The 24,866-nt window shown below is 43.3% G+C and overlaps 1 protein-coding gene across 2 annotated transcripts in view; it reads left to right on the forward strand.

Moving 5' to 3' along the window:
* The window catches only part of ADAMTSL1 (ADAMTS like 1), a 1,021,102-nt gene that overhangs the window by 906,584 nt on the left and 89,652 nt on the right, over positions 1-24,866 (forward strand). For both annotated transcript variants that reach the window (XM_060300968.1, XM_030840590.2), the window contains 3 exons: positions 8,949-9,077; positions 17,412-17,591; positions 21,369-21,503. In XM_060300968.1, coding sequence (XP_060156951.1) covers positions 8,949-9,077; positions 17,412-17,591; positions 21,369-21,503 — 444 coding nt within the window. The remainder of the gene's footprint in view (positions 1-8,948; positions 9,078-17,411; positions 17,592-21,368; positions 21,504-24,866) is intronic.

A 24,866-nucleotide genomic window follows, 5' to 3' on the forward strand; every position in this document is an offset into this window, starting at 1 on the left:
AGTATGCCCTCAGTTGCCACATTCCAGCCTCTTCAGGCTGTCTTGGTGCAGCCAACCCCAGTCCTCTCCCTGAATCTGACCTCCAAAGCCCAAACTCCAGCATCCAGCACCCCCTGCACCAGTGGACAAGCGTCTGAGACTGGGGAGCGCAGGGCGGTGTTACCGACCATCTGTGCAGGTCACTGTTTTGCCTACCTCAAACCAGCTGCTGCGCTGTCCTCTGAGGCTCCAAAGCTCCCCCTCCATCCAGGCTGATCTTCCCACTAGTGAGGCGACTTCCCAGGGTGCAGGAACCTTTTTTCCTTCACAGCTTCCTCCCTGGGGTGCGAGTCCCGTCCCAATTCCTTTCTCTCTTTTTCTTTTTTCTTTTGTCCTACCCGGTTACGTGGAGGTTTTCTTGCCCTTTCGGAAGTCTGAGGTCTTCTGCCAGTGTTCAGTAGATGTTCTGTGTGAGTCGTTCCACGTGTAGTTGTATTTTTGATGTACTTGTTGGGGTCGGTGAGCTCCATGTCCTTCTCCCCTGCCATCTTGATCCCCCCCTCCCATTTTTATTTTTTTATTGAAGTATAGTTGATTTGCAATATTTTCGGTGTACTGCAAAGTGATTCAGTTATACATATATACATAGGTATGTATTCTTTTTCAGAGTCTCTTCCATTATAAGTTATTACAAGGTACTGAATGTAGTTCCCTATGCTATACAGTAGATCCTTGTTATTTTTGATGACTAAGAATCGTAGAGAACCATTTTCAAATGCCATTTGTGACTCATAATGTTAGAAGAGTTGAAAGAAGACCCATTTGATTCATTCATTCAGTGTGTCAATAAATATTAATTAAACATGGATTAATTAGCATCTGTACTAATTTGGCGCTTTTTTCTGTTTGCCTGTCTCACAAACAAAACCATAAATATATGACGGTTACAATATGATAGATTTTTTCTCACTCACCTAATGTCTAAAACAAATTATCACACAAGAGGTTTTTTGTGGTTTGGGTCAAGAAGTGGTACACTTGACTTCTGCTCCCATTCCGTTTGCTACAGTTCACTGTCTTGCCCACCCCTAACGGCAGAGAGGCTGGTAAATGACCTGACTGTGTGCCTAGGAAGAAGAAAAGTATTTGGTTGGTAGCAGATCCAGCTCTGCCATCGCTTCTAAAATGGAAGGCATTGTGCTGTTGAAAACGAAGCTGCTGTTAGTGGAGGCCTAGACTTCGGCCCTGAGAAAAAGTTACTTACAGTGCTCTCTGTTCTTGGCTGCGCTCAAAAAACAAGCCTTCATCTCCTCTGGCTCCTCTCTCCATCTCCATCTCCTTTATACTGGGCCAAAGATATTTTTCAAGCACCTATGTTCAGATTTTTTCCCATTGGGTTTTGATTTTACCCAGAGTCACACATGAGCGAAAGAGGTGTGAGCCAGAGCCCAGGCTGTGCACAGGAATGTATTTCCAAGATTTGCTCCTAGGGCTGCTCATCTGTCCCTGCCTGGCTCTCCAGCTACTGGTCCTTCCAGGTCAGGACAGTGCCTGTTTGGTTGAAGGCCTCTGCTCTAAAGGCAACACAAGATGGCGCTCCTCCACATCGGTGCATATTGACATGCAAGTGTTAGTGGACCTTAGGTTCCCCCCTTGTACCAGGGCTCCCCTTGCTTACCACTGAGGCTCTGGATCCCCTGTTCCATATCGCTTGAACAGGAGCCGTAATCCAAAAGCTCAAGGGTATGATGAGGTCAAAAGCTCAAGGGTATGATGAGGTCTAAAGCTCAAGGGTATGATGAGGTCTAAAGGAAATGAACAATAAATCATTCTCTTAATGCTTTCTTTTCTGTGTCTGACTCTGTTGAAGAGACTTGATTCCTTATATTGGGCCTGATAAATTGAAAAGCTTGCCTTTGTTTCTATTTCCTTGTTCTTCTTATATATATGCAGATATAAAACTAAGCATAATCTCCTTTGATGTATAGCTCTCATGCGACTATAACACCAATTTACAGATTCAATGAAAGAGTAATCTGTAAACCCTATCAATTTCCAGAAATCAACACAAATGTAATCTGCTAGCTGATGCTGACCCACAGAGATGACATGGTGGACATGGGCCTGATGTCTGAGGCTCTGCCCACACTGCAGAGGCTCTGTGATCATGGCTCAGCCTCTCTTTTTTTTGTTTTGCCTATTGTGAGAAGCTTTTTGGTCAGGCATGCCGTGACCTTTCTTAGCATTCTCTTAGAACAAGTACATAATTTATCACTTCACTCCCTCTCTGCATCTCTATTTTTTTTCTTCTTAGCTGATTTCCATAATTAAAATAATACTAGCTAATGGGATTATAATCAAGCATAAACATAGGCGTGGCATCACACAGCAGTACTCACCTCACTAGGTGACTATCTAGGTGATCTAAAGTGGACTTAAATTATTTTTGTTTTGTTTTTTAGTTGACCATTAAAATAAGAATTCCAACCTGAAATTTTCTTTTTTTTTTTTTAAATTTTATTGAAGTATAGTTGATTTACAATGTTGTGTTAGTTTCAGGTGTACAGCGAAGTGACTCAGTTATACATATACATATATCCATTCTTTTTCAGATTCTTTTCCATATAGGTTATTACAGAATATTGAGTAGAGTTCCCTGTGCTATACAGGAGCCCCTTATTAGTTATCTATTTTATATATAGTAATTTGTATATGTTAATCCCAATCTCCAAATTTATTATTTCCCCCCCATGTTTCCCCTTTGGTATCCTTAAGTTTGATTTCCAGATCTGTGAGTCTGTTTCTGTTTTGTAAATAAGTTCATTTGTATCATTTTTTTAGATTCCATATGTAAGTGATGTAAATGATATTTGTCTTTCTCTGACTTACTTCCCCTAATAAAACAATCTTTAAGTCCATCCATGTTGCTGCAAATGGCATTATGTCATTCTTTTTTACAGCTGAGTGATATTCCATTTTATATATGTACACATCTTTTTTATCCATTCCTCTGTCGATAGACATTTAGGTTGCTTCCATGTCTTGGCTAGTGTAAATAGTGCTGCAGTGAACGTTGGAGTACATGTGTCCAACCTGAAATTTTCTAATATTGAACTAATGGACTCTCAAAAAAACCTCAACTCTTACCAGGACTCAAGAAAAACTAACACAGTGTAATTCACTGATTATCAAACCTGGATGAATGTCAGAATCACCTCAGAACTTGTTCAAAATAGAGATTAGAGCTTCCATCCCACCACCTGAGATTCAGGTTTAGTAGGTCTAGGAGTGCAACTCAATAATATGTACAAGCTTTTTCTAATAGATGTAAGAGGGTCAGTTGATTAAGGACACTGTTTTCAATATAAACTCCTATTAATTGTAGATACTTGGGTAACTCTGCTTTGTCTTAACAATGGATTATGAAGGTAATGAGAACGCATAAGTAGCCCGTGCTAACAACAGCGCCTCTAGTGACAGGACGAAAGGTCGTTACTTTTCAGCAAAAGCTCAGTATAATTAATTAAGGGCTGGATTTAATTCAGTGACATTTGAATTTTATAGCTATACACCTGCAGCTATAAAACCACCTTTATTATTAAAATTCCTATAGGAAAAATAACTTGGTAATTGTGAGTCTGAAACTGGTCCCTAACTTGCTTTCCCCCATTGGCACAGTTGTTTTTATTACACACAGTGAGGCAACTATTATATATAGCAGGACAGATTATGTTTTTTAACAAGTGCCCTGGGGGTTCTGAGGCAGATAGTCCACAGACAAGGATTTGAGATCTTCAGTTACAAGCACTGGACTTGAGGTTGAGGTTCTGGGGTCTACTTCAGTCCTACTACTTGCTTGCTCTCTGGCCTTGGACAAACCATTGGGCCTTTCTGAGCCTAAGTTCCTCATCTATATAAAAGATGGAAATTCTTTACCTGACTCTCAGGGTTGTTATGACAACAAAAACAAATTCAGATAATGTGCATAGTACACCATATGCACACATATATTCATTTATGAGATATTTATTGAGGACCTACTATATGCCGGGACTGAGTGGTAGGAACAAAGAAGAGAACAAGAGGGATGTGATCCCTGATTTTATGGAAGTTACATGGTGAGGGGTGGGAGGCAGAAAACACACAAATAAGGTAAAATTTGATAGTTCTAGTGCTTAGGGAGAAAATAAAATTGGCATTGAGCTACGTAATGACTGGTAAGGGAGGGAAGGCATGTATGCTTTAGGTGATATTTGTGTGGAGACGTGAATGACCAGAAGAAGATAACTGTGCAGAAGTCTTCGGGTGGAGGATATCAGGGAAAAGGAACAGCTGGGACAAACGTGCTGATGTTCTGAAAGGAGGGACCGAAGGGCAGTGTGGCTGCAACAACAGCGATTGACTGGAAGTGTGGCCTCAGGGAGGTAGAGGGGAGGGTAAACATCTGGGCCTGAACACGTAGGGGATGGTTGGGCATGAAAAGGAGCTTGAAATTTCGCTCTAACTGCACTGAAAAAGCGCTAGATAATTTAAGCAGAGGACTTGTGTGATCTGCTGCATGTGGTGGGAGCAAGGAGACCAGTTAGGCTGTGGAACAGTCCACCCAGAGAACATGGCGGCATCTGATTATAGCAACGGAGGGACTGGTTAGATTTAGGGTGTAGTTGACGTGCGAGCCGCAAGCTTCTTAGGGTCAGGAGGTCAGGTAAATATACTCGTATTAATTGTGTCATTCCCGCTGCACTCTCTTGTTACCACCCTGCATTATAGTACGAAATCACTTACCTTCACATCAGGTCATACATAATCTCAAACACGCTGAATATAGGTGAGATAAGGAGAAGGAGCCCAGTCAAAACAGATAGACAGCCTGTGCCTATATCCAGAGGTGAACTCCTCAGAACCTTCCTCAAGCTTCTGTCCCTAAACATAGTGATAGTTCTAATGAGCTAATAACTCATGCCTAGAAGGCAATTAAAGGGGAGAGGAAAAGAAAGAAGGACAGCTTCTGATATGACGCTGTGTGACAGTGCAAGCGGGAAGAAAGGATGAATAGATGACGGAGAAAACAAAAAGTATGAAAAGCAGGTGTGAAACTCCAAAGGGCATGGGCGAATTATGGTTTTCTTCATAGTTAATGAAGGCACAGAAGAGTGAATGCCATTGTCCTGCCTATAAAATGGTTGAAACAAAATTAAATCCATTTGGCTTACAACAAATTAAGCTTTGGGTGTATGAAAATGATCTCATGTGGACCCTTATTACCCCAAGGTGCTCAGTAAATGAATCTTTTCATTGTATTTTGTGGTCATGTACATGAAGTGCTGTATTTTTATCCCCAGCTGATAAAGGCCTATTAAAGTGTAATGTACACAGAACTTCCACTTATGGAAAGATGCCATAGATGTATTTTTTCCTTATTCCTCCTGGTAAATGCAACTAAAATCCTGCCATTGTATATAAAACAAACATAAGACTGAAAAGGAGAGAGGAGAAAACAGACTGGCTAGGGACCTTGGGTACTGAGGAATGACACAGTTGTGACTTCATTGGGTTTTCTGGGCTGTTTGTTTGTTTACCTCATAAAGCCCAAACTTGGAACTGAAGAAGGCGGCTGCCAGGAAATGCCACAGAAACAGAAAAAAATGTCCCAGCTTAAGCCTGCTTCCTCTACCCAAAGGATCAGGAAAGGGGCAACCAAGCAGGACAGAAAACTAGAAAATGCTGCTCTACTCCAAACACCACCCACACCAGCAAAGCCTGAATGGGAAGACTGGACTTCTCGTCAGACTGAAACATGGTTCCCCAACACTCCCATGGACGTGGCGTCAGAGAAGATGGATTTTATCCCCACAGGGTCACAATGTGGAGACCACGTGGGGATCCTAGACTTCTACCCTCATCCTGGAGTGTCCCTCTTCCTCTTCCCGCTGGGGTGGTGGTAGAGAAATCCTCCTGGAGAGTTAGGACTTTCACTCATCACTGGCGGTAACAAGGCTTCTCCCACGGCAGGGTCAGTGGAGAGCAGCGGGGGGCAACAGAAACTCTACCCAGGCCCAGCAGTTAAGAGGAGCCCCCCACGTGGGTCACAAAGGAAGCCAGGTGGAGAACCTGGACTTCTTCCACTGGGTAGTAACCAGGTGGCATCTCCCTGCTCCCCAACCTGAGTGGTTTCAGAGAACAGCAGCTAAAACAGATTTAAATAAGGTCCAGAGTTGTATAACATGATATGAAAATGTCCAGGTTTCAACCGAAAAATCACTCATCATACTAAAAACCTACTATTAACACTTTCATTCAAAGTAGTGATGGAAGTTCTATCCAGTGAAATAATCCAAGGAAAGGAAATAAAATGCATATAGATCAAAAGGAAGGAATAAAACTGTTCGCAGAAGAAATGATCGCCTACTTAGAAAATACCAAGGAATCTACAAAAAAAAAGTTCTAGAACTAATATATAAGTTTAGCAAGGTCACACGCTATACAAAACAACTGTTTCTGTATACTAGCAATGAACACTGAAATTGAAAATACAATATCATTTACCATCCCTTAAAAAAAGTAATAATTGGGTATAAATCTAACAAATTATGTCCAGGACTTGTACACTGGAAGCTACAAAACTCTGATGAAAGAAAGTAAAGGAGATCTAAATAAATAGACATACAGTGTTCATGGATTGGAAGACTCAACACAGTAAAGATGTCAATTATCTCTAAATTGATATACATGTTTGTATATTTCCTATCCGAATCCCAGCAAAATTTTATAGTTGTAGACAAGACTATTCTAACATTTATGTAGAAAGGCAAAGAAACTAGCATAGCAAAGAATAATAAAGTGGGAAGAATCAGACTCAAGAATCAATTTTAAGATTAATTATATAACTACAATAATTAAGACTGTGTGGTATTGATAGAGAGATAGACACATAAATCAGTGGAACAGAAACAAGAACACAGAAGTAGAGCCACAAAAATATACTCAGCTGATGCTGACAAACACAAAAGCAATTCCGTGGAAGAAAGAGAGCTTGTTCAATGAATGGTGGCGGAGCAATTGGACATCCATAGGCAAAAAACAAATAAACTTTGACCTAAGTCTCACGCCTGATACGAAAATTAACTCAAAATATATCACAGACTTAAATGTAAAATGTAAAACTAGGAACCTTTTAGGAAAAAAATAGGAAAAAATTTTTAGGATCTTGGTCTAGGTAAATAGATCTTACACTTAACATTAAAAGCATGATTCATGAAAGAAAAACTCGATAAATTGGACTTCATCAAAGTTAAAAACTTTTGCTCTGTGGAAGATCCTGTTAAGAAGATAGGGGAGGGCTTCCATGGTGGCACATGGGCTTCCCTGGTGGCACAGTGGATAAGAATCTGCCTGCCAATGCAGGGGACACAGGTTCGATGCCTGGTCCAGGAAGATCCCACATGCCCAGAGCAACTAAGCCCGTGCACCACAACTACTGAAGCCCACGCACCTAGAGCCTGTGCTCTGCAACAAGAGAAGCCACCGCAATGAGAAGCCCACACACCGCAACGAAGAGTAGCCCCGGCTCGCCGTAGCTAGAAAAAGCCCGTGCACAGCAACGAAGACCCAATGCAGCCAAAAATAAATAAATTCTTTTAAAAAAAATTTTTAAAGAAGGCAGGGGAAAAAATCTATAGACTGGGAGAAATTTATTACAAACCACATATCTGACAAATGACTTACATCTAGAATGTAAAGAGCTCTCAGAACTCAGTAGTAAAAAATAATCCAATTATAAAATGCTAAAGGACATGAAGAGACATTTCATCAAAGATATAAAGATGAAAAATAAGCACATGAAAAGATGTTCAATATCATTAGCCATTGGGGAAATGCAAATTTTTAAAAAGCCACAATGAGATATCAATACACACCTATCAGAAAGGCTAAAATTAAAACTAATGATAACGTCAAATGCTAACGAGGATGCAGAGAAACTAAATTACTCATACATTACTGGTGGGAATGTGAAATGATACAGCCACTCTGGAAAACAGTTCAGTGGTTCCTTAAAAATCTACTGTATGACCTAATAATTACACTCCTGGGCATTTATCCCATAGAAAATGAAGACAAATGTTCACACAAAAACTTGTACAGGAATGTACATAGATGCTTTATTTGAATAACCAAAATGTGGAAACAACCCAGATGTCCTTCAACATGTGCATGGCTGAACATACTTGGTACGTCCATACCGTGGAATACTACTCAGCAATAAAAGGGAGCAAACTATTGATACATGCCACCACGGTACCATGTGAGACCTGGAAGAATCTCCAGAGAATTATTCTGAGTGAAAAAAAGCCCATCAAAAAAAGTTACATACCGTATGATTCCATTTATATAACATTCTTGAAATGCCAAAATTATAAGAAATGGAGAACAGATTAATGGTTGCCAAAGGCTTAAGGCAGGGCTGGGGGCAGCATAAGGGATCCTTGCAGTGATGGAAATGTTGTTCTGTAGCTTAACTTCGTCAATGTCAGTGTTCTAGTCATGACATTGTACTCTAGTTTTGTAAGGTATTGCCGTTGGGGGAAACTGGGTAGAGAGTACGCAGGATTGCTCTGTGTTATTTCTTATAACTGCATGTGAATCTACAACTATCTCAAAATAAAAATTTAAGCCCATAAAAATCGAATGTATTGGATCATTTGTTTAATGATAAGATGCACAAATCATCCCAACTTGTTGGATACCATGCTCTCTCCTCAGATTCTTTTTGTGACAATTCTACGGTAGCTAGACAGGTAGGTGTGTGGACGGATGGTTCTTATAGTATACAGGTAGAGTTTTTTCAAAGGAAAACACGGTCAGTGGAAAAAGCCTGGGTATGTCCCTTGTTCATTGTTGGTCATCTCTTGTTTCAAGGGAATACCCAAAGCCACCATCTAATAAAATGTCACGCTCCTTCTCACTCTCAGGAAAGCCACTAGTGAAAACATCCCGAGGGACTGTGTTCAACACGGAGGAACCCGCCATCACAGTTGATGTAGGAGGCACCGTCAAAACAGTTGGAGGCGTGAATGTGACTATTAACTGCCAAGTTGCAGGTGAGAAATGCATTCATATGTTAATTCATTTGTTCAAGTATTAATGGAGCCCTGTGCTAGGTTGGGGGCTGAAAAGATAAGTACAAATTCTACTCTCAGGGATTTGGGGCTAGTAGGAAAACTGAAGCATGAACCTCAGTCACTCTGAAAGTGGAAAGTGCTGCCGGAAGTTGAGAGGAGGAAAACTGGGACAGATGAAGGGAGAAGAGGTGGTTTTTATCTCCGTCTTGCATACTGGTAGAATGTGAGCATGCAAAGATGGGGGCAGAGGGTGTTCCAGGGTGATGACAGAGTGTGAGAAAATTCATGGAAGCAGGGAAGCTGCAGGACTTCAGGGGAACAGCGTGTGCTTTGGTCTGGCCGGAGCCCAGAGTACATAGATAGGGTGGTGGGGCTTAAACTTTAGTAATGTGGGTTGCACCTGTGCCGTGGGAGACTTTGATGAGGAGTTCAGACAAAGGCAGATTGAAAGTGACATTAAGGGGCCATGCAGTGCACAAAATGGATTGAAGAAAAGAAATACAGGGACAGAGAGTCCAGTTAAGAAGCCATCATAGTAGGGCTTCCCTGGTGGTGCAGTGGTTAAGAATCCGCCTGCCAATGCAGGGGACACGGGTTCGAGCCCCAGTCTAGGAAGATCCCACATGCCGCGGAGCAACTAAGCCCGTGCGCCACAGCTACTGAGCCCGTGTGCCACAACTACTGAAGCCCGTGCACCTAGAGCCCGTGCTCTGCAGCAAGAGAAGCCACCGCAATGAGAAGCCCGTGCACCGCAACAAAGAGTAGCCCCCGCTTGCCGCAACTAGAGAAAACCCGTGCACAGCAACTAGAGAAGACCCAACACAGCCAAAATAAATAAATAAATAAATTTATATCCAGAAGAAAAAGAAGCCATCACAGTAGTTTAGAGCAGAGGTGCTGGGGCCTGAACTCAGGGCAGTGGTGGTGGAAAGCTCGGGAGTGGATGGCAGGGGTAAGATCAACAGGAACCTGGAGCTTACTCACTTCAGAGGTGGGTAGGAGTCGTTAATGAAAACAGCCAATACTGTTAGGAGTGTGATAATAGACATTGCCCTTGGGTAGGCCTTGCAAACTCAGAGGCCTAAAGGGACCAGAAAGTCACAGGAAAGTGGAGGAGTAGTGGACCAGAGGAGGTTGTAGTATGCTCTTCATAATGGCATCTACTGTCAATTAAAAAAAAAAAAAACACCCACATAGACTGGAACAAAGCTCAGCTACCAATTCTCCCCTCCTGTGAACTGCTAGCCTGTCTACCCCAAGGGTTTTCACATCCACAGTGCAAAGAAAAAACGGATGGCTCTTGTGCCCAGCCACAGTCCCCTGATTGCTGTCCTCATCAGATATATCTTCCTGCGGCACCCAAACCACGGTTCCCCAGTCATACCCTGTCTGCAAAAAGGACAGGCATTGGCACCCCCTGCTCTGGGGGTTTCTTCATCTTAGATCTCAGCCCCAGCATTGGAAGATTTACCTCCGCTTGTGATTTATAAGGCCAGAGAGACCCCTTTTTAAAAGAAGTAGGAGGAGAATCTTCATCTAGAGCATGTTGTTTCCAAAGAACAGCCAGGTCTGGTTTTTCTCTGAAATGTTCTGGTAGCTCCAGGAACCCAAAAGTATAAATCTCTCTCTGTCATCATGCATTAGCTTCTTCTTGGTAAAGCTTCCCTTGGCCTGTGCATCCAACCTCATTAGCGAAAGCTTCTGGAACTAAATCCCTTCAGGCCCTATTAGGGCAGAATCTCTGACAGGGCTTCCCATGAATGAGTTGCCCCTCTATACACAGCCTGGTGGTAGAGGCAGGGTCCTTCGTGCAGGACCATCACTCCTCACGTGATCACTAGGAACATGGGCCTTGGAGACGGAACACCAACTGGAGATATGATGGACCATGTTGGGTCTCCTCCTGAGCACTGGGATTGGTAGGACTAAAAAAATGGGAAGCAAAGGGCAGCAAAGCAAGGAATTGGGCATTTGAGGGAGACTGAGAGAACCAGAATCCAGGTGGAGGAGTATGTATCATGGGGAACCCAAGACAGTCAAACCAGCTTTGGTCAACTCTTCCATGCCACCTAAGGCCATGTCTCCCGACTTCATCCAGAGACTCACTCTTGGCAACCTGATGGTGAAATCCTAGGTTGTTAGGTCCAGTTTTTGCCTGGCTATGTACATTACGTTCTTTGCTTTTATGTTTATTCATAGGGCCATTTGTATTAATCATGGTTAACTAAAATAAATGTGTGTCTCTGCCATTATGCCTTTCGTTAAGTAAGATTTTTATTCAATGTAGATGGGAAAGAGCCTGCTTTTGATTAAACTGTTGGTCTGTGAATTTACTGGACAAAGAAATCATTCTTGAGCTGAGTCTCCAGTCAAAATGCTGACAGCTATAATGCTAAATGGCAGAAAGAACTAGTTTTACTTTGATACTACAAGTAGCTTTTATGGCTCTCTTGTGACATAATTTTAATGGCTATATAATAGTGTATTTTAAAAATATTACATAATTTACCTAGAATAACTCATGTCCTTACATGTTTGAGTTGTTAGCAGTTTTTCATTAAATAACTTTTTGCATACATATGTTTTCAACATGTAAAATTCAGCCTCACAAATTCTTCCCAACTCTTAAGCATAAAAAGCATTAAGCAATGAGTATGATGAGGCTTTTTCTTGAAAAGTGATCCAGTCCCTTAATACCACTCCCAAACTGGTTCTCTATTTAAGAAAATTCAGAAAACTGAGTAGGAGATAAAGGGTTGGAGGAGGAGGGAGTGTTTCAGTCATGGGGAACAGGATGTACCTGAGGTAGAAAGAGTGTGTTGCATCTGAAGGAGTGAAATGTGGCCGGTGCGTCTGTAGGATGGAGAAAGCAGTGTGACATGTGGCTGGGAGGTGGGGAATAGGCAAGGGCTAGATCTTATATGCTTTCCTAGATTATGGTACAGTTTGGAGCAAGGGTAGCTTTTGCAGACTTAGGATATAAAATTGTGAGGACTGGTCATGTAGAAATAACTAGTTGAGGAGTCAATGATAGGCAGTGTATTAACTAGGGAAGGCTAGACTCTGGTAACAAGTAGATTCCCAAATGTGTAATGACTCAAACACAATAGAAGTTTATTACTGCCTACCTAGGAGTCCAAAGAGTGGTCCTGGTCAGCTGGAAGGGATCTGCCCCCCACAGTCCTTCAGCATCACAGAACACTGGTGGCTATGTTATCTTGAATACATGCCTTCCAAGGTCTCCCCAGAGGTCCTCTCTATCCTGTCAACCAGAAGAGGGGAAAAACAAAGTGTAGACGATGGTTGAGAAGATTTTAAGGGTGACACCTGGAAGTAGCACACATTACTACTTCTCACATTCCTTCTTAGTCACATGGCTACTCACAGCTACAAGGGCTGCTGGGAAATATAGCCAGGCTGGGTACCCAGGAAAAAGAAGAAACAGCTATCAGTGTCTGCCACAGTCAGTGTGAAGAAATGTGGAAGGCTGAAAACCTTTCCAGACTTACATGGTTCTTTAGAATAATTGCCAAGGCTGACATTTAAGCTACTGTATCCTTTCCTTGTCTTGTACCAAACCATCAAAGAAACTTCTAGAACTTATCATGTCAAGGTGTACCTTTCAGTGGATGCCCCACCTCAAGATGTTGACAAGTCACCATGGTGCAAGCAGCCTTCCAAGTGTAACAAGTGGTCTAGTTAACAAGAATATCCTGTCTGGGATTTAAAAAAAGATGATTATACATCACCCTACCTGGCAGCTCAGTGGAGATTAAAGACGCTAATCCTCATAATCATATCAAGTTACATCCCATTATGACTACACTCATTTACTGATCCTTTCAAGCAGCAGGGAGAGCACTGTGTTATTGATAAGATATGCCACAAAGGGGAAAAAGTAAAGGCAGGTCCTTTTCCTTCCTTTTTTAGACACAAATCATACCAGGGAGTCCAGAGTGTGGAGCCTATCCAACTAACTTGTCAACAGCATAGCTTTGGACTTTGTTCTGTGGTGTATATTTTTTGTCATTCTTCAGACATTTCTTTCTGTAGAATGTGCTGTCACATCTACAGGCTTGGGGAAAAAAAAAACCTTCCACAACCTGACTAAGCTTCTCACCAAGAAGAGCACTAGCAAAGCCAGCACAAATGGATTCTAGAAAGTTCTCTCTTAACAATAATCTTGGTGTTACAATTACAGCAGAAAGGTTAATCCCAAAAGTAGGAAATATTTAAGGATTTGATACCAGAAATAATAGTGCAGCAATTCATACCTTTTCTAAGGAAGCAGCCTGGTATAATGGCAGGCGGTGTCATGTACTTGTTAGGAAGGGGATCCCTAGCATTAAACGTATCTGAGTTTGGATCCCCACCTGCCATTTGTAGGTCACTGATGGACCATGAGGTAGAGAGGAGGTACAGGGACTCTGTCCCCATGTAATCATTCAGGAATCCAAACTAATGTCATTTTAGGCAGATTTCATAATCTCTTCAGGTCCCAATTTCCTCATCAGTAAAATGGAGTTAATAACAATGCTTCGTAGGACCTTTGTGAAAAATGAGTGATTATGTTTATTAAATGTTTGGCTGATAGCAAATAGTAAATGTTCTTTCTCCATCTAATATCTTCAGGATATTTTTGTATAGCTCCTGACCTTGGTGCATTCCCAATGTCTAGGTATTCTAAACATCATTGTTAGGTACGTGTATCTGGTACCTTTTCCAGGGACTCTGGCATATATGAGGGTTGGTGATATTTTCTGAAGCATCATTGTCATCTCTTGAGAGAAAAAGAAAAAAGAGATCTCTGGTGCATCGTTTATTTTTCTTCTCCCCTTGTTCCAACTTTGTTTGTAATATGTCAGAACCAGTCATGGCAGGACTGGCTGTCATTCCGAAGTATCTTTTTGGTGTCATTCTCTGCTCAAGGCGCATGATCGCAGGCAGGAATCCCCCAAAATGTGACACCAGCGACTCCATCTCCATGGGCAAATTCTTGATGCAGGTCCGTGTTTGAGGAAGTCTAAGAGAGGTTTGCTAATCTGTGTATTAAAGAATGATTCCTACATCATTTGGCTTCCCTCGGCACTGCTGTCACTTCTGTGGTCCCGGTTTTACAGAGACTGGAGGTCACTTCCTCCTACCCTTCGTTATCCTGAACATGTCCATTTCTCCCATGAACTCCCCTGCTCTCAACTGAGGAATTCAGCCCTTTTAGCCAAGACTCTGTTTTGTCCTGTTAAACAGACTTGCTTTCAAAGGGGCATGAGGCCAAGAGTGATGAAGTGATGAAGGAAGAAGCTTACACCCACTTCCTGGAGACATGAGAAATGGTTCCATCCCTGGGTCATCTCTCTCTCCCTCCTCCTCTTCTTTCTCACCATCCGTGTCTCCCCTCTGGCTGCCGTACAGTCACATAAGCCCTGACCAGTGAATGACACATAGGGGAGCAGCAAGTCTTGCTGCAGGAGCTGACCGTGTAAACACAGTGTTGGCTCTGAAGACAGTCATGCCATGGCCCATGGACACTGTCATGGAGAGAGAGCATTCCCCCCGACCATTCACTTAGTCACCACGCTTTTGCTGGTGGAACTGACAGCCCATTAGTCTGGTTCTCTTACCCTGCCTCCTCGCTCTAGAACAGCCTCAGTTCCTGTCAGGGATTTTGTGCTTACTGCCCACAGCCCTCCTCCAAGGAAGGTGCCAGTGACAAGTGCTACGTGTAATCAGTTCATGGTGAGGGAAAGTGGGTGAATACTTGCAAAAGATGGTTTGTAGGACCTCATTTTTCCTTGCACTTTCTAGGAGAGAAATAACTGGAAGGGTTTTCTTCAACTTACTTTTCAGAGGCTTTCTCCTGAGTGCCATGGAATTTTTGTTTTCTCCAACATGAAGATGGAGCTCAGGGACCAAAGTCTAAGCTGGCATGGCTGGGCATCATGATGCTCTTGCTCTCCCTAGTGGTGCTGCAATGAAAAATCATCTCTTCTGCCTCTCACCTGCATCTTTTCTCCAGGTGTATTTAGAGATAGTGCCAGCCTGGCCCCTCTCATGCACCTGAGCCTTAAGTTTCACAGTGTGTGCCTCTCCCTGATGGGTCAGGGCTGCAGTATCCAAGTCTCCACCCCTTTCAGCAGCCTTGCCTCCTTTCTCCGGCCAGCGTGCCAGTCCCTAGTGACTCACATTGAATTATGGGTAATCTGAACAACAACAAAAGAGAGAGGACCAGAGAGTCTCTCTCCTGTTCCCCATTAACAGGGAGAAAAGCCCTACAGATTGGCCAAACACTTGGGCCACACACCTTAGGCCACCATTCCACCACTGGAAACTCCACCTGAGGCAGCAGGCCAGCAAGGACACCAGTGAATTCACACAAGGTAGCTCATTGTTAGTGAGGGAACATATGAGACCACCCTTCCATCCCACCCCACTTCCTGACACTGGGAGTTCAGGAACAGCAAGTGCTCAAGGGGTCATAATGAGGGCTGGTGAGCTGGCTGTTACAAAGTAGACTGTGGGTAAATTTTATTCATCAAGGACAAACAACAGGTACACAGGCAACTCCTTGAAGGTGTCTTCATTTTCAACAGTAGGCTGCCCATGAAGGGTAAGGCTGCATTTGCCCCAAGGGCAAAGTCCATCCCCAACTCAGGGAAAGCACAGGACTAAAGCTCTGGCTCTGACTGTTCCTGGCTTTGACCCTATTTACCTGGATCTGACATTCTAAACCTGCCCTGGATACATGTCCAAGAGTTTTATGAGCACGTTGTGCGCTGAGTCAGCAGGCTAGACGGTGCAAGGGACAGAGCTTTCTACTCCCTGGAGACTGGGAATTAATGCCACACACTTTCTGTCTCTCAGCTCACTCAGAACTTGGCCTCCTATGCAGACCATCTCAGAAGGCTTGTCCTGAGCTGGGGCCTGCTTACCAGCATGTGACCCACAGGGAAACTTCCTCAGGAATTAAAGCCATTCTTTTGTCTTAGTCTACTCAGGCTGCTATAACAAAATGCCATACATTGGGTGGCTTAAACAGCAGAAGTTTATTTCTCATGGCTCTGGAGGCTGGCAATTCCAAGATCAAGGTGCCAGCCCATTCAGTTCCTGACCAGGACTCTCTTCCTGGCTTGCAAACAGCTATGTCTTGCTGTATCCTCACAGCAAGATGAAGAGAGAGAAAGAGAAGGTCTCTTCTTATAAGGGCACTAATCCCATCACAAGAGCCACCCCCCTCATCACAATCTCATCTAAACCTAACAATCTCCAAAGGCCTCACCTCCTAACACCATCACACTGATGGTAGTTAGGACTTCAACATACGAATTTACAAAGGACACAAACATTTAGTCCATAACACTCCTAGAGGATAGAGCCTGACTTCCAAAGACTGGAACCCCATCCCAATTCAGATGTGCATACTCTCCCCAGCTCTCTCTCACAACAATAACTTAGATTGAGGAGAGAGCAGAACACTTTCTTTTTGTCTTTCTTTTTCTGTGGTGATACTGATAGTCCAATCTTTTCTTGTTCTAAGAAAATACTTAGGCTTCAAAAAATACAGGCTTGTTTTCTACATGGAGTGTCAACTCTGGTAAGGATCTAGCAGCTTTCATTTGTCTGGTTCATGAATATATCAACATTTTGTAGCTTTTAACTTTCTACTGAGATATAATATTTATACAGAAAAGTGCTCATATCATAAAGGTCCCAAGCCCACCAAACCAGCCCCCAAGTCAAAAAACAGAGGATTACTAGCAACCAAGCTCCTGTCCCCACTCTCAGTCACAGCCCCTCCCAGTCCATCCCAGTCTCAGAGGAACCCCCCACTCTGACTGCTGACAACAGAGTACTGATGTTACCAATTTTTGTTTTCTACTTTCAGAAACAACATCATACTGTGTACTGTGTGTGCTCTTTCATGCCTGGTTTTTCTTATTTAACGTTAGGTTTGTTTCATGTAGTTGTCAGTCATTCATTTGCACTGGTGTATACATTCGGTTCTGAGGTGTTTTCTCCAAAGAATTCGGGTTCACTCCTTCCACCCTGGCAAGTGCCCTTTTCCCAGCTGCCTCCTTCCTCTTCTTGAACCGGTCTCTCTCTTCCTGCCTCATCAGTGTAAGGTTTAAAAGGCAAAAGATCTCAAGACAGCTGAGAGGTCAGAAGCATTATTTAGTTTGGCTGAAGGGGAGTAGAAGACGCCCAGGCACATGCTTCCTGCAGAGCAGCCCTGGGGCGGGCCCTGGCAAGAGGCTATAAATGCCTCCAGGGTCACCTGAATGTGTTGGCTGATGAGTTTATTTTTTTTCCTCCTAGGTGTGCCTGAAGCCGAAGTCACTTGGTTCAGGAATAAAAGCAAACTGGGCGCCCCTCACCATCTGCACGAGGGCTCCTTGTTGCTTACAGCCGTGTCCTCCTCGGATCAGGGCCTGTACTCATGCAGGGCGGCCAATCTGCACGGGGAGCTGACTGAGAACACCCAGCTACTGATCCTAGGTAAACACCTCGAGGCCGGCTGCCCCCTGTGGACCCCACTGGGGCTGACTGTCTAACCCACCCTCTACCTCCTCCTGTCCCTGATCCAATTAAGTGCATAAAGGTAAAATCAATATCCCTTCCCTTCTCCCCACCTTAGGGCCTCCCAGTAGAAAGAACACAGACCTTGGGGCCAAGCAAGCCACGCAGATGTCAGTTAGAACCCTAGCTCTACTGCTGACTCACTGTGTAACCTGGGCAGGTCACTTAACCTTGCTAAGCCATAGATGCTAGTCTCTGTGTAGAAACTTATGGAGCAAGATTGCCCATATTTGGGTAGGGGTTGGCAAACAGAGGTAACAGAAGTACAGCAGTCGCTCTTAACTCCTTCTATGTTAAGGACTTCTTGGAGAATCAGATGAAAACGATAGATTACCTTGTCGAGAAAAATTCATAAATGCAAAATTTTTTGTAAAATTTCAGGAAGTTCATAGTCTAGTCCACCTGAAGTCCACACGTGTACACCCCCTGTCTTTGTCCGTTCCGGCTGCTATAGCAAAATAGCCACAGATTGGGTGGCTTATAAGCAACACAAGATTGTTTCTCACACTCCTAGAGACTGGAAGTTCAGAATCCAGGTGCCCTCATGGTCGGGCTCTGGTGAAGGCCCTCTATGTGGATGCAGAATAATGGCTTCTTACTGTGCCCTCATGTGGCTGAAGGGATGAGCCAGCTCTCAGGGGTCTCTGTGTTGAGGACACTAATCCCAACCAGGAGGGCTCCACCTTCATGACCTAATCATCTCCCAAAGTCCCTACCTCCTAATATCATCACCTTGAAGGAGTTAGGATTTCAATGTATGAATTTGGGGGATGCAAACATTCAGACTACAGCACCCCCAAACATAAGGACCTCTGATTAAAGAGTCTAACACAGTTCATGGCATAAAATAGTTATTTAAAAATAACAACAATTGCTGAGACACCATCAACACTCATTGATGCCCAGGGCTGGACTCAGCCACGTGCAAGCTACAACCCTTTTGTCCCCTGGATTAGGACTCTCTGCTTCTCTTCCCCACAGAGTCTGGGAACTGGTGGGATAGGATAAAGAAGCTTGTTTTTGTCTTACTTTTTTTAAAAGGCAATTATTCGAGCACGTGTGCTGGCTATCTCAGGAAGAGAAAGCCATCACTCTTAGGGGAAAAAAAAGGAAAATGTGAGAAATATGAATAATTACACACCACGCATACATACGCATACATACATTATGGGCTTCCGCGGGGAAAAAGAAGTAAACTTTATATTTTCACACCCCAAACTGATGATATACCAAAGCACAGGGTCTACCCCTGCCCACTCAAATTTCAGAGATGCCCACATGGGTTTTCATCTCAACGGTGGCTGCATAAACCTCCAGTTATCTTAGGAAGCCGCAGAAAATCAGCTCCGCGAAGGATGTGATTTGTTTTGTGTTGGATTTCATCTGGCTGAGCTGCTCGTCTGGAGCCTGGGGCCTAGAGACTCTTGCCCCACACTGAGTTGTGGAGCTTACTGTGGGCTTTTCCTCCCTAATAACCCTTCCTTGTCACCTCTGCTAACAGAGCTGAAAGCATAGGAGGTGTAGCTGCTACCGTAGCTCCACCAGTGAAGTGTGTACGGTCTGGGAGCCAGATCTGCAGCATTCCAATGCTAATGCAGTGTGACCGTGAGCGTGGAGTTTGAAGAACATGACGTCTTCCCATTTTAATCAAACTGGATGGGAAAAAAAAATCACTAGTTAGATTCTTAATTTTAGGGCTTTCTGCAATCAGAAGTCTTGGTTTATTCATCAAAATTTGTTACTTTCTTTAGGTACTTTATGGACATAGAAGTAGTGTTTCTCTTTTTTTTAATCAGCCCAAAATGTGACTTAATTTTTAAATGAGGGATTTCATGTGTAAAGCTGAGGTTTCATGCCAAGGCCTGTGACTTAACCTGTAATGTGGAGACCTGAAGTGTCATGAGGCAGACTTTCACTCATGAGTTCGTATAACTATTCATTAAGTGGGATGACTATTCATTAAGTGTTGCCTCGGAGTCCCATGTAGAGCTTTAGGATAAATAAAAGCAGTGACCTCTGTCCTTGGGGAATTTACAGTTTCCCTCAGAAGATCAGCTGGACATGCCCTGAAGAAGTAAATTAAGACAGAAGCTGTAAGGACACTAGGAGGGTGTGACATTTGGCCCCGAAAGATCGATGGTTTTAAAGATGGGACATAACCTCCCCTTTTGGCTCTTAATAAATAAGCAAAGACTTCTTGAATTTTAATATTCTTGAAGGACTATTCAATTTCAGTACTCTTGAGGGAACTCCATTTCCCTCAATATTCAATTTCAATATTTTTGTGGGAATATTAAAAAGGATGGGAGGGAAAGAGTCTAGGTTTGAATAAACTGTCACTATCAGTTCCTAAAATGCTGGTATATCAGAGTAGAAAGAGACCTTGGAAATGATGAGGTTTTTCATCATTTTATAGTTGAAGAAACTAAGGCTTAGAGGGATTAAGTGACTTGCCCAAGTTAGTGAATGAAAGAGCCACAGCACAAATTGAGTTCCTGAATCCAATCACGATGTTTTTACCCTATACCATATAAAGAATATTTTTAAATTATATAGAATATATATAGAATGTCTTTAAAATTTTTAATTTATATATATAAATATATAAACTCATCACCGTTTTCTGTATGTGATGGTCTTTTGCAGTCAAAGGCACAGTAGACAGAAGGCATGTTTCTGAAGTAGACTCAGGCACCACTGTGACTTGTTTATTTGCCATCCCTAAAAAGTACTGAACAGGGTGACAAGCACACAGTAGGCCCTCACTGAACACTGTTGAAATGACCATCAATTACAAGGGCAACCCTCCTGCTTCTCTTTCCACTCCAACAAGTGCTCTAGAGTAAAAGGTGGCATTGGCCTTGGAGTGTGACGCAGGGCTACAGGAGAGGAAAGAAGAAGGGGAACAGAATTCTGCTTCTTTCCCAGGAGAATCTGGGATCATCCTACCACTAGGTTCAGCAGGTGCTTGCCTCTATTTGTTCAGTGGAAATAATAAGCAAGCCACTGTACTTCCCTTTTTGTCACTTTTATCTCTGGTTAACTGTGATTCCTGATGATGTCAGCCCTGACTCCTTATAAGATTTTGAACAATAAATCATCCCTATCCTGCTTCTCTGATCCTACTTGGGCATAAAAATCCAGATCACAAAGCAAATTCCCAGCCTCACAATTGGACCCTTTTCTTCCTAGAAAAAAGCCACTCACAGGATCCTTCGCCATAAGAAATTCCTGTGGTGTATCCCAGTCTGTGGGGACAATAACAAAGTACCGCCCTCTAAAGGTTGTTATAGGAGTTAAATGAAAAATATTTTAGCAGAGGACTTGGCATCTAGTAAATGCTGAAGAAGCACTGGCTTTTTTAAAGTGCCTTTATAATGTAGTTTCATTTAACTATGCGTTTACAGAGTCCCCAGTGGTACTGTGGGGTAGAGTGGCATACAGTAAGGAACTCCGGAAATCAACATGCCTGATTCTTATTACCGACCTTACAGTTTCAGGCATCAAATATTATATTTAAAATTCAGACTCACCTTGATGGGAACACCTTCTCTATAGGAAAAATGGTGTTAAAGATAACAATAGTAACGCCTGCCTTACACACAGACACACTTACGTGCATGGCCGCCTCTCCCTCTCCCCTTAACACAGACTTTATGCTTTAACCTGCCTGATGCACCATCTGCCTTCTCACAGATCCCCCCCACGTCCCCACGCAGTTGGACGACATCAGGGCCCTGCTCTCAGCCACTGGACCGAACCTTCCTTCGGTGCTGACGTCTCCGCTGGGAACACAGCTGGGCCTGGATCCTGGGAATTCCGCTCTCCTCGGTGAGTCCGGCCCTCTGGAACATTGGGCAGAGATCCAGGGCTGGACAGGATTTATGGGTGGGTGACTACTTGCAGGTGGGAGGGAAGCAGCAGTCGGGGGTGGCCAACAGGAAATCACTAAATTGCCTACAGAATCCAGACTCACCAGTGGAAACTTGGCTGACTTTCCATATGAGGTGACTGAAGTTCTTAGTCTGGACCTGAGCTTGTCCAGAGTCTAATGGGGCTCCTTTCTAAACCCTCTTGGGCTGATGCCACAGTCCGGATTCTCTCAGTCAGATTGATGGCGCTGAATTTGGAGAAAGATACAGCAGTGCAGAACAGCTCCTATATCTCCTCACCCCTTGCCAACTGTATCCCAGTACTCCTCCATTACCTCTTCTTACCTAAATTAGAGCTATAACTAGCCTTCAAGGAGAAAACTGCAATATCAGTACCTCCCAAAAGCCAGGCCATCTATTTAAACCTCCTTCAGTAGGTGGGGCGTAAAACCAACCCAGAGAGGCCCCTCAAGGCAAGTGTTTAAGTAACTCCACCAGGTACAACTTCCCTGGCGTCTGTCATTGGTAACCTCCACCAAGTTATTGCCCATGTGGCTGGCACCCTCTTGTAGCAGAGAGTTGTTCAAGGGCATCCGCATCCTGGGCCCCTCACCCCAGAATCGTGGAGATGCCAGAGCAACCTCTACATTCCCAGCATGCCCTCTGGAGATGGTCAAGGTGGAGAAGAAGTCCTCTGCCCTCAAAGGCCTGGGAAAAACAGGCCTACAAAATGGAGAAAATCTTCATGCTCACTGTTTGTGGCCCCAAATGTTGGTCACGGTAGCTAGAATTATGTCCTTGGCTCAGTGTTGAAATTTCCTCTACTCTTCCCCTCGCCCACGTGCAGAGGACGGGAAGCCAATGGGTTCTCAGTCATACTGGTCATAACTTAACAATACGGCCCCAGGGCTTGGTATCTTTAGGGTTCTAGCACAGAAAGATTACCTTCAGTTTTTGTTAACATCTGAAATTAGCAAAGAATGCATACAGGCCTATGGAAAAAGCTTCTGATTTCTCTGTTTCTGATCTGGGTTAAAAATAAAACACAGATACAGTAACGAGTAGCGCTGTTTTTGGTAACAAACTTGGCATTGAGTTTTTGCACGTCACGTTGATCAGAATTCACAGAAGTTTAAACTTCTTTTTTTTGTTTGTTTTGGCATATAAAGGGTAAATTTATTCCAAATTAAACATGTGCATTGTAAACTTTTTTTTTTAGGCCCATCACTATGAGAGATTGTCGTAACTTATCGTCCAGTCACTAGCAGGGTGTGCAGCACTTGTTTATTTTCAAGTTCAATGACTCTTGGGTCACTCAGGTGCCATTCAGCGTGCTGGAAAAGTCGACCTGCTCATGTTTCCCATGATAGCTTTACTTTCTTTCTCCCTTATTCTGGAATAATATTTTGTCTTATTTTAACCATGGGCAATAAGAATTTATTGTGCTTTATGCTGCTGCATTCCATTCCTAGTTTATAGTGCTTTGGTACCTTAGACTGGTATTTAAATCTAACAGTTAAGAGACACCTTAATGCCCTAGTTCACATCCAGACCGCTCCACCTGAGTAGACCACGGAGGCAGTATGCATAAAGTCCCTGAATGTAACTGCATGGGCAAAACGGACTCTAGTGGTGAATGTCAGCGTCTTGCCAACACCACTGAGCTAGGAGAGATCCATGTGGAATCGTGGAGATGAATTAGGGAATGGTGTCAAGTGTCAGGTCTCTGAGAAGTAGGTCACTGGAGACAGACCAGAGCCTCATTGTTATGCTTTGATGCTGAGCACTGAAGGATGGGGGGTGGGGATTCAAATAGGCACAAAGTAAAGGAAACAGGCCCTCGAGGTGAGGAAGATGCCAGGAGCCCGGAGGAGGTGAAAACGTGTGAGATGTGCATCAGGTGTCTGTTCAGAAACAGCTGTAAGACCCCGCTGCTTTAAAACGGATGACAGGCAGCTGGGCTGGGATAGAAACTAGGCCTTCACAAGGAGCGAGCCTCAGCCAGAGCTTGTCCACTCAGATGTGACTCCAACCCTTACTGGAAGCATTCTAACAGCCTCCCTGCATCTGGGGCCTCCCTGGCTAGTGATTCATCCTGATCCGTTAGTCCATTTGCTCCCCTTTGGACCAGCTCCCTGGCTCCTGCTGGTGGCCCTTTCAGACCAGAGTATGCGCTCTGGGTACAAGAAACAAGCCAGAGGCCAGAGAGGAGATTCTGTGGAGGGTTGCTTAGGTCTCAGAATGGTAAACAGCATCAAATTGTGGAGGACCTTGATTATTAGGTATGGGGGTAGCTTTGCTATGTGGGAAATGGGGAGGTATCTTTAGAGGGTTTTTAAGTAGGAGGATGATGTAGTTCAAGTAATATATGAAAGCATTAATCTGACATTCCATCAGAGTGAGTAATCAATAGTGAGAGAGATTGAATGAAGAAACACTGTGCTGAGGGTAACAAATGTTCTAGATCAGGATGGAAATATATGGCAAAGATATTTGTTAATCACCCCTTCCACAGCCAAGACACCCCTAATCAATCATGACACTCAGCCCAGGCTCTGCCTTGAAATTCATTTTTTTTTAACCCTTTGATGTGGTGTGTGTGTGTGTGTGTGTGTGTGTGTGTGTGTTTTAAAAAAATTTTTATTGAAATATAGTTGATTTACAGTGTTGTGTTAGTTTCAGGTATACAGCAAAGTGATTCAGTTATACATATATATAAAAATATATGTATTTTTCTACATTCTTTTCCATTATAGGTTATTGCAAGATATTGAGTATAGTTCCCTAAAACAACTATACCCCAATAAAAAAATAAATAAAAAATATATATACACTACTATATAAAAAATAGATAACCAACAAGGAGCTACTGGAATTCATTTTAACATTCCGACCAAGCATGTTGGCGATTGATATATAGGATGAAAGCCATTTGCCAGCCCCATTGTAGCCAGTAAATGTTGAGATTCATGTGTATGTATTTCTCCCATCTACAAGGCTACTTGGTTACAACAGATTCAAAGAGCTCCACGGTTCTGTGGCACAGGGACAGTAACTCATGGGCCTTGATTCTCGTGTTTTCATGGGAGGAAGGGGAGAAGGGAGATTTGGGGTTTTTAAAGCCGTATGTCAGCACCAACTCTTCTCCACAAAGGTTGAGTGTTGAGAATCCCAGTAGGTGAGTCTACCAAGAAATGGCTGTTTTAGTTTTCAGACAGTCTAGCATTGTTTTCACTTCAAGCCACTGTTACAGCTTTCAAGAAGGAATGTTGATTGAGTGACACGTGCATGGGCTTCATCTGAGCCTCACTTTCCATAACTG

The sequence above is a fragment of the Globicephala melas genome, chromosome 6 (genome assembly GCF_963455315.2).
Source record: "Globicephala melas chromosome 6, mGloMel1.2, whole genome shotgun sequence".
Lineage (NCBI taxonomy): Eukaryota > Metazoa > Chordata > Mammalia > Artiodactyla > Delphinidae > Globicephala > Globicephala melas.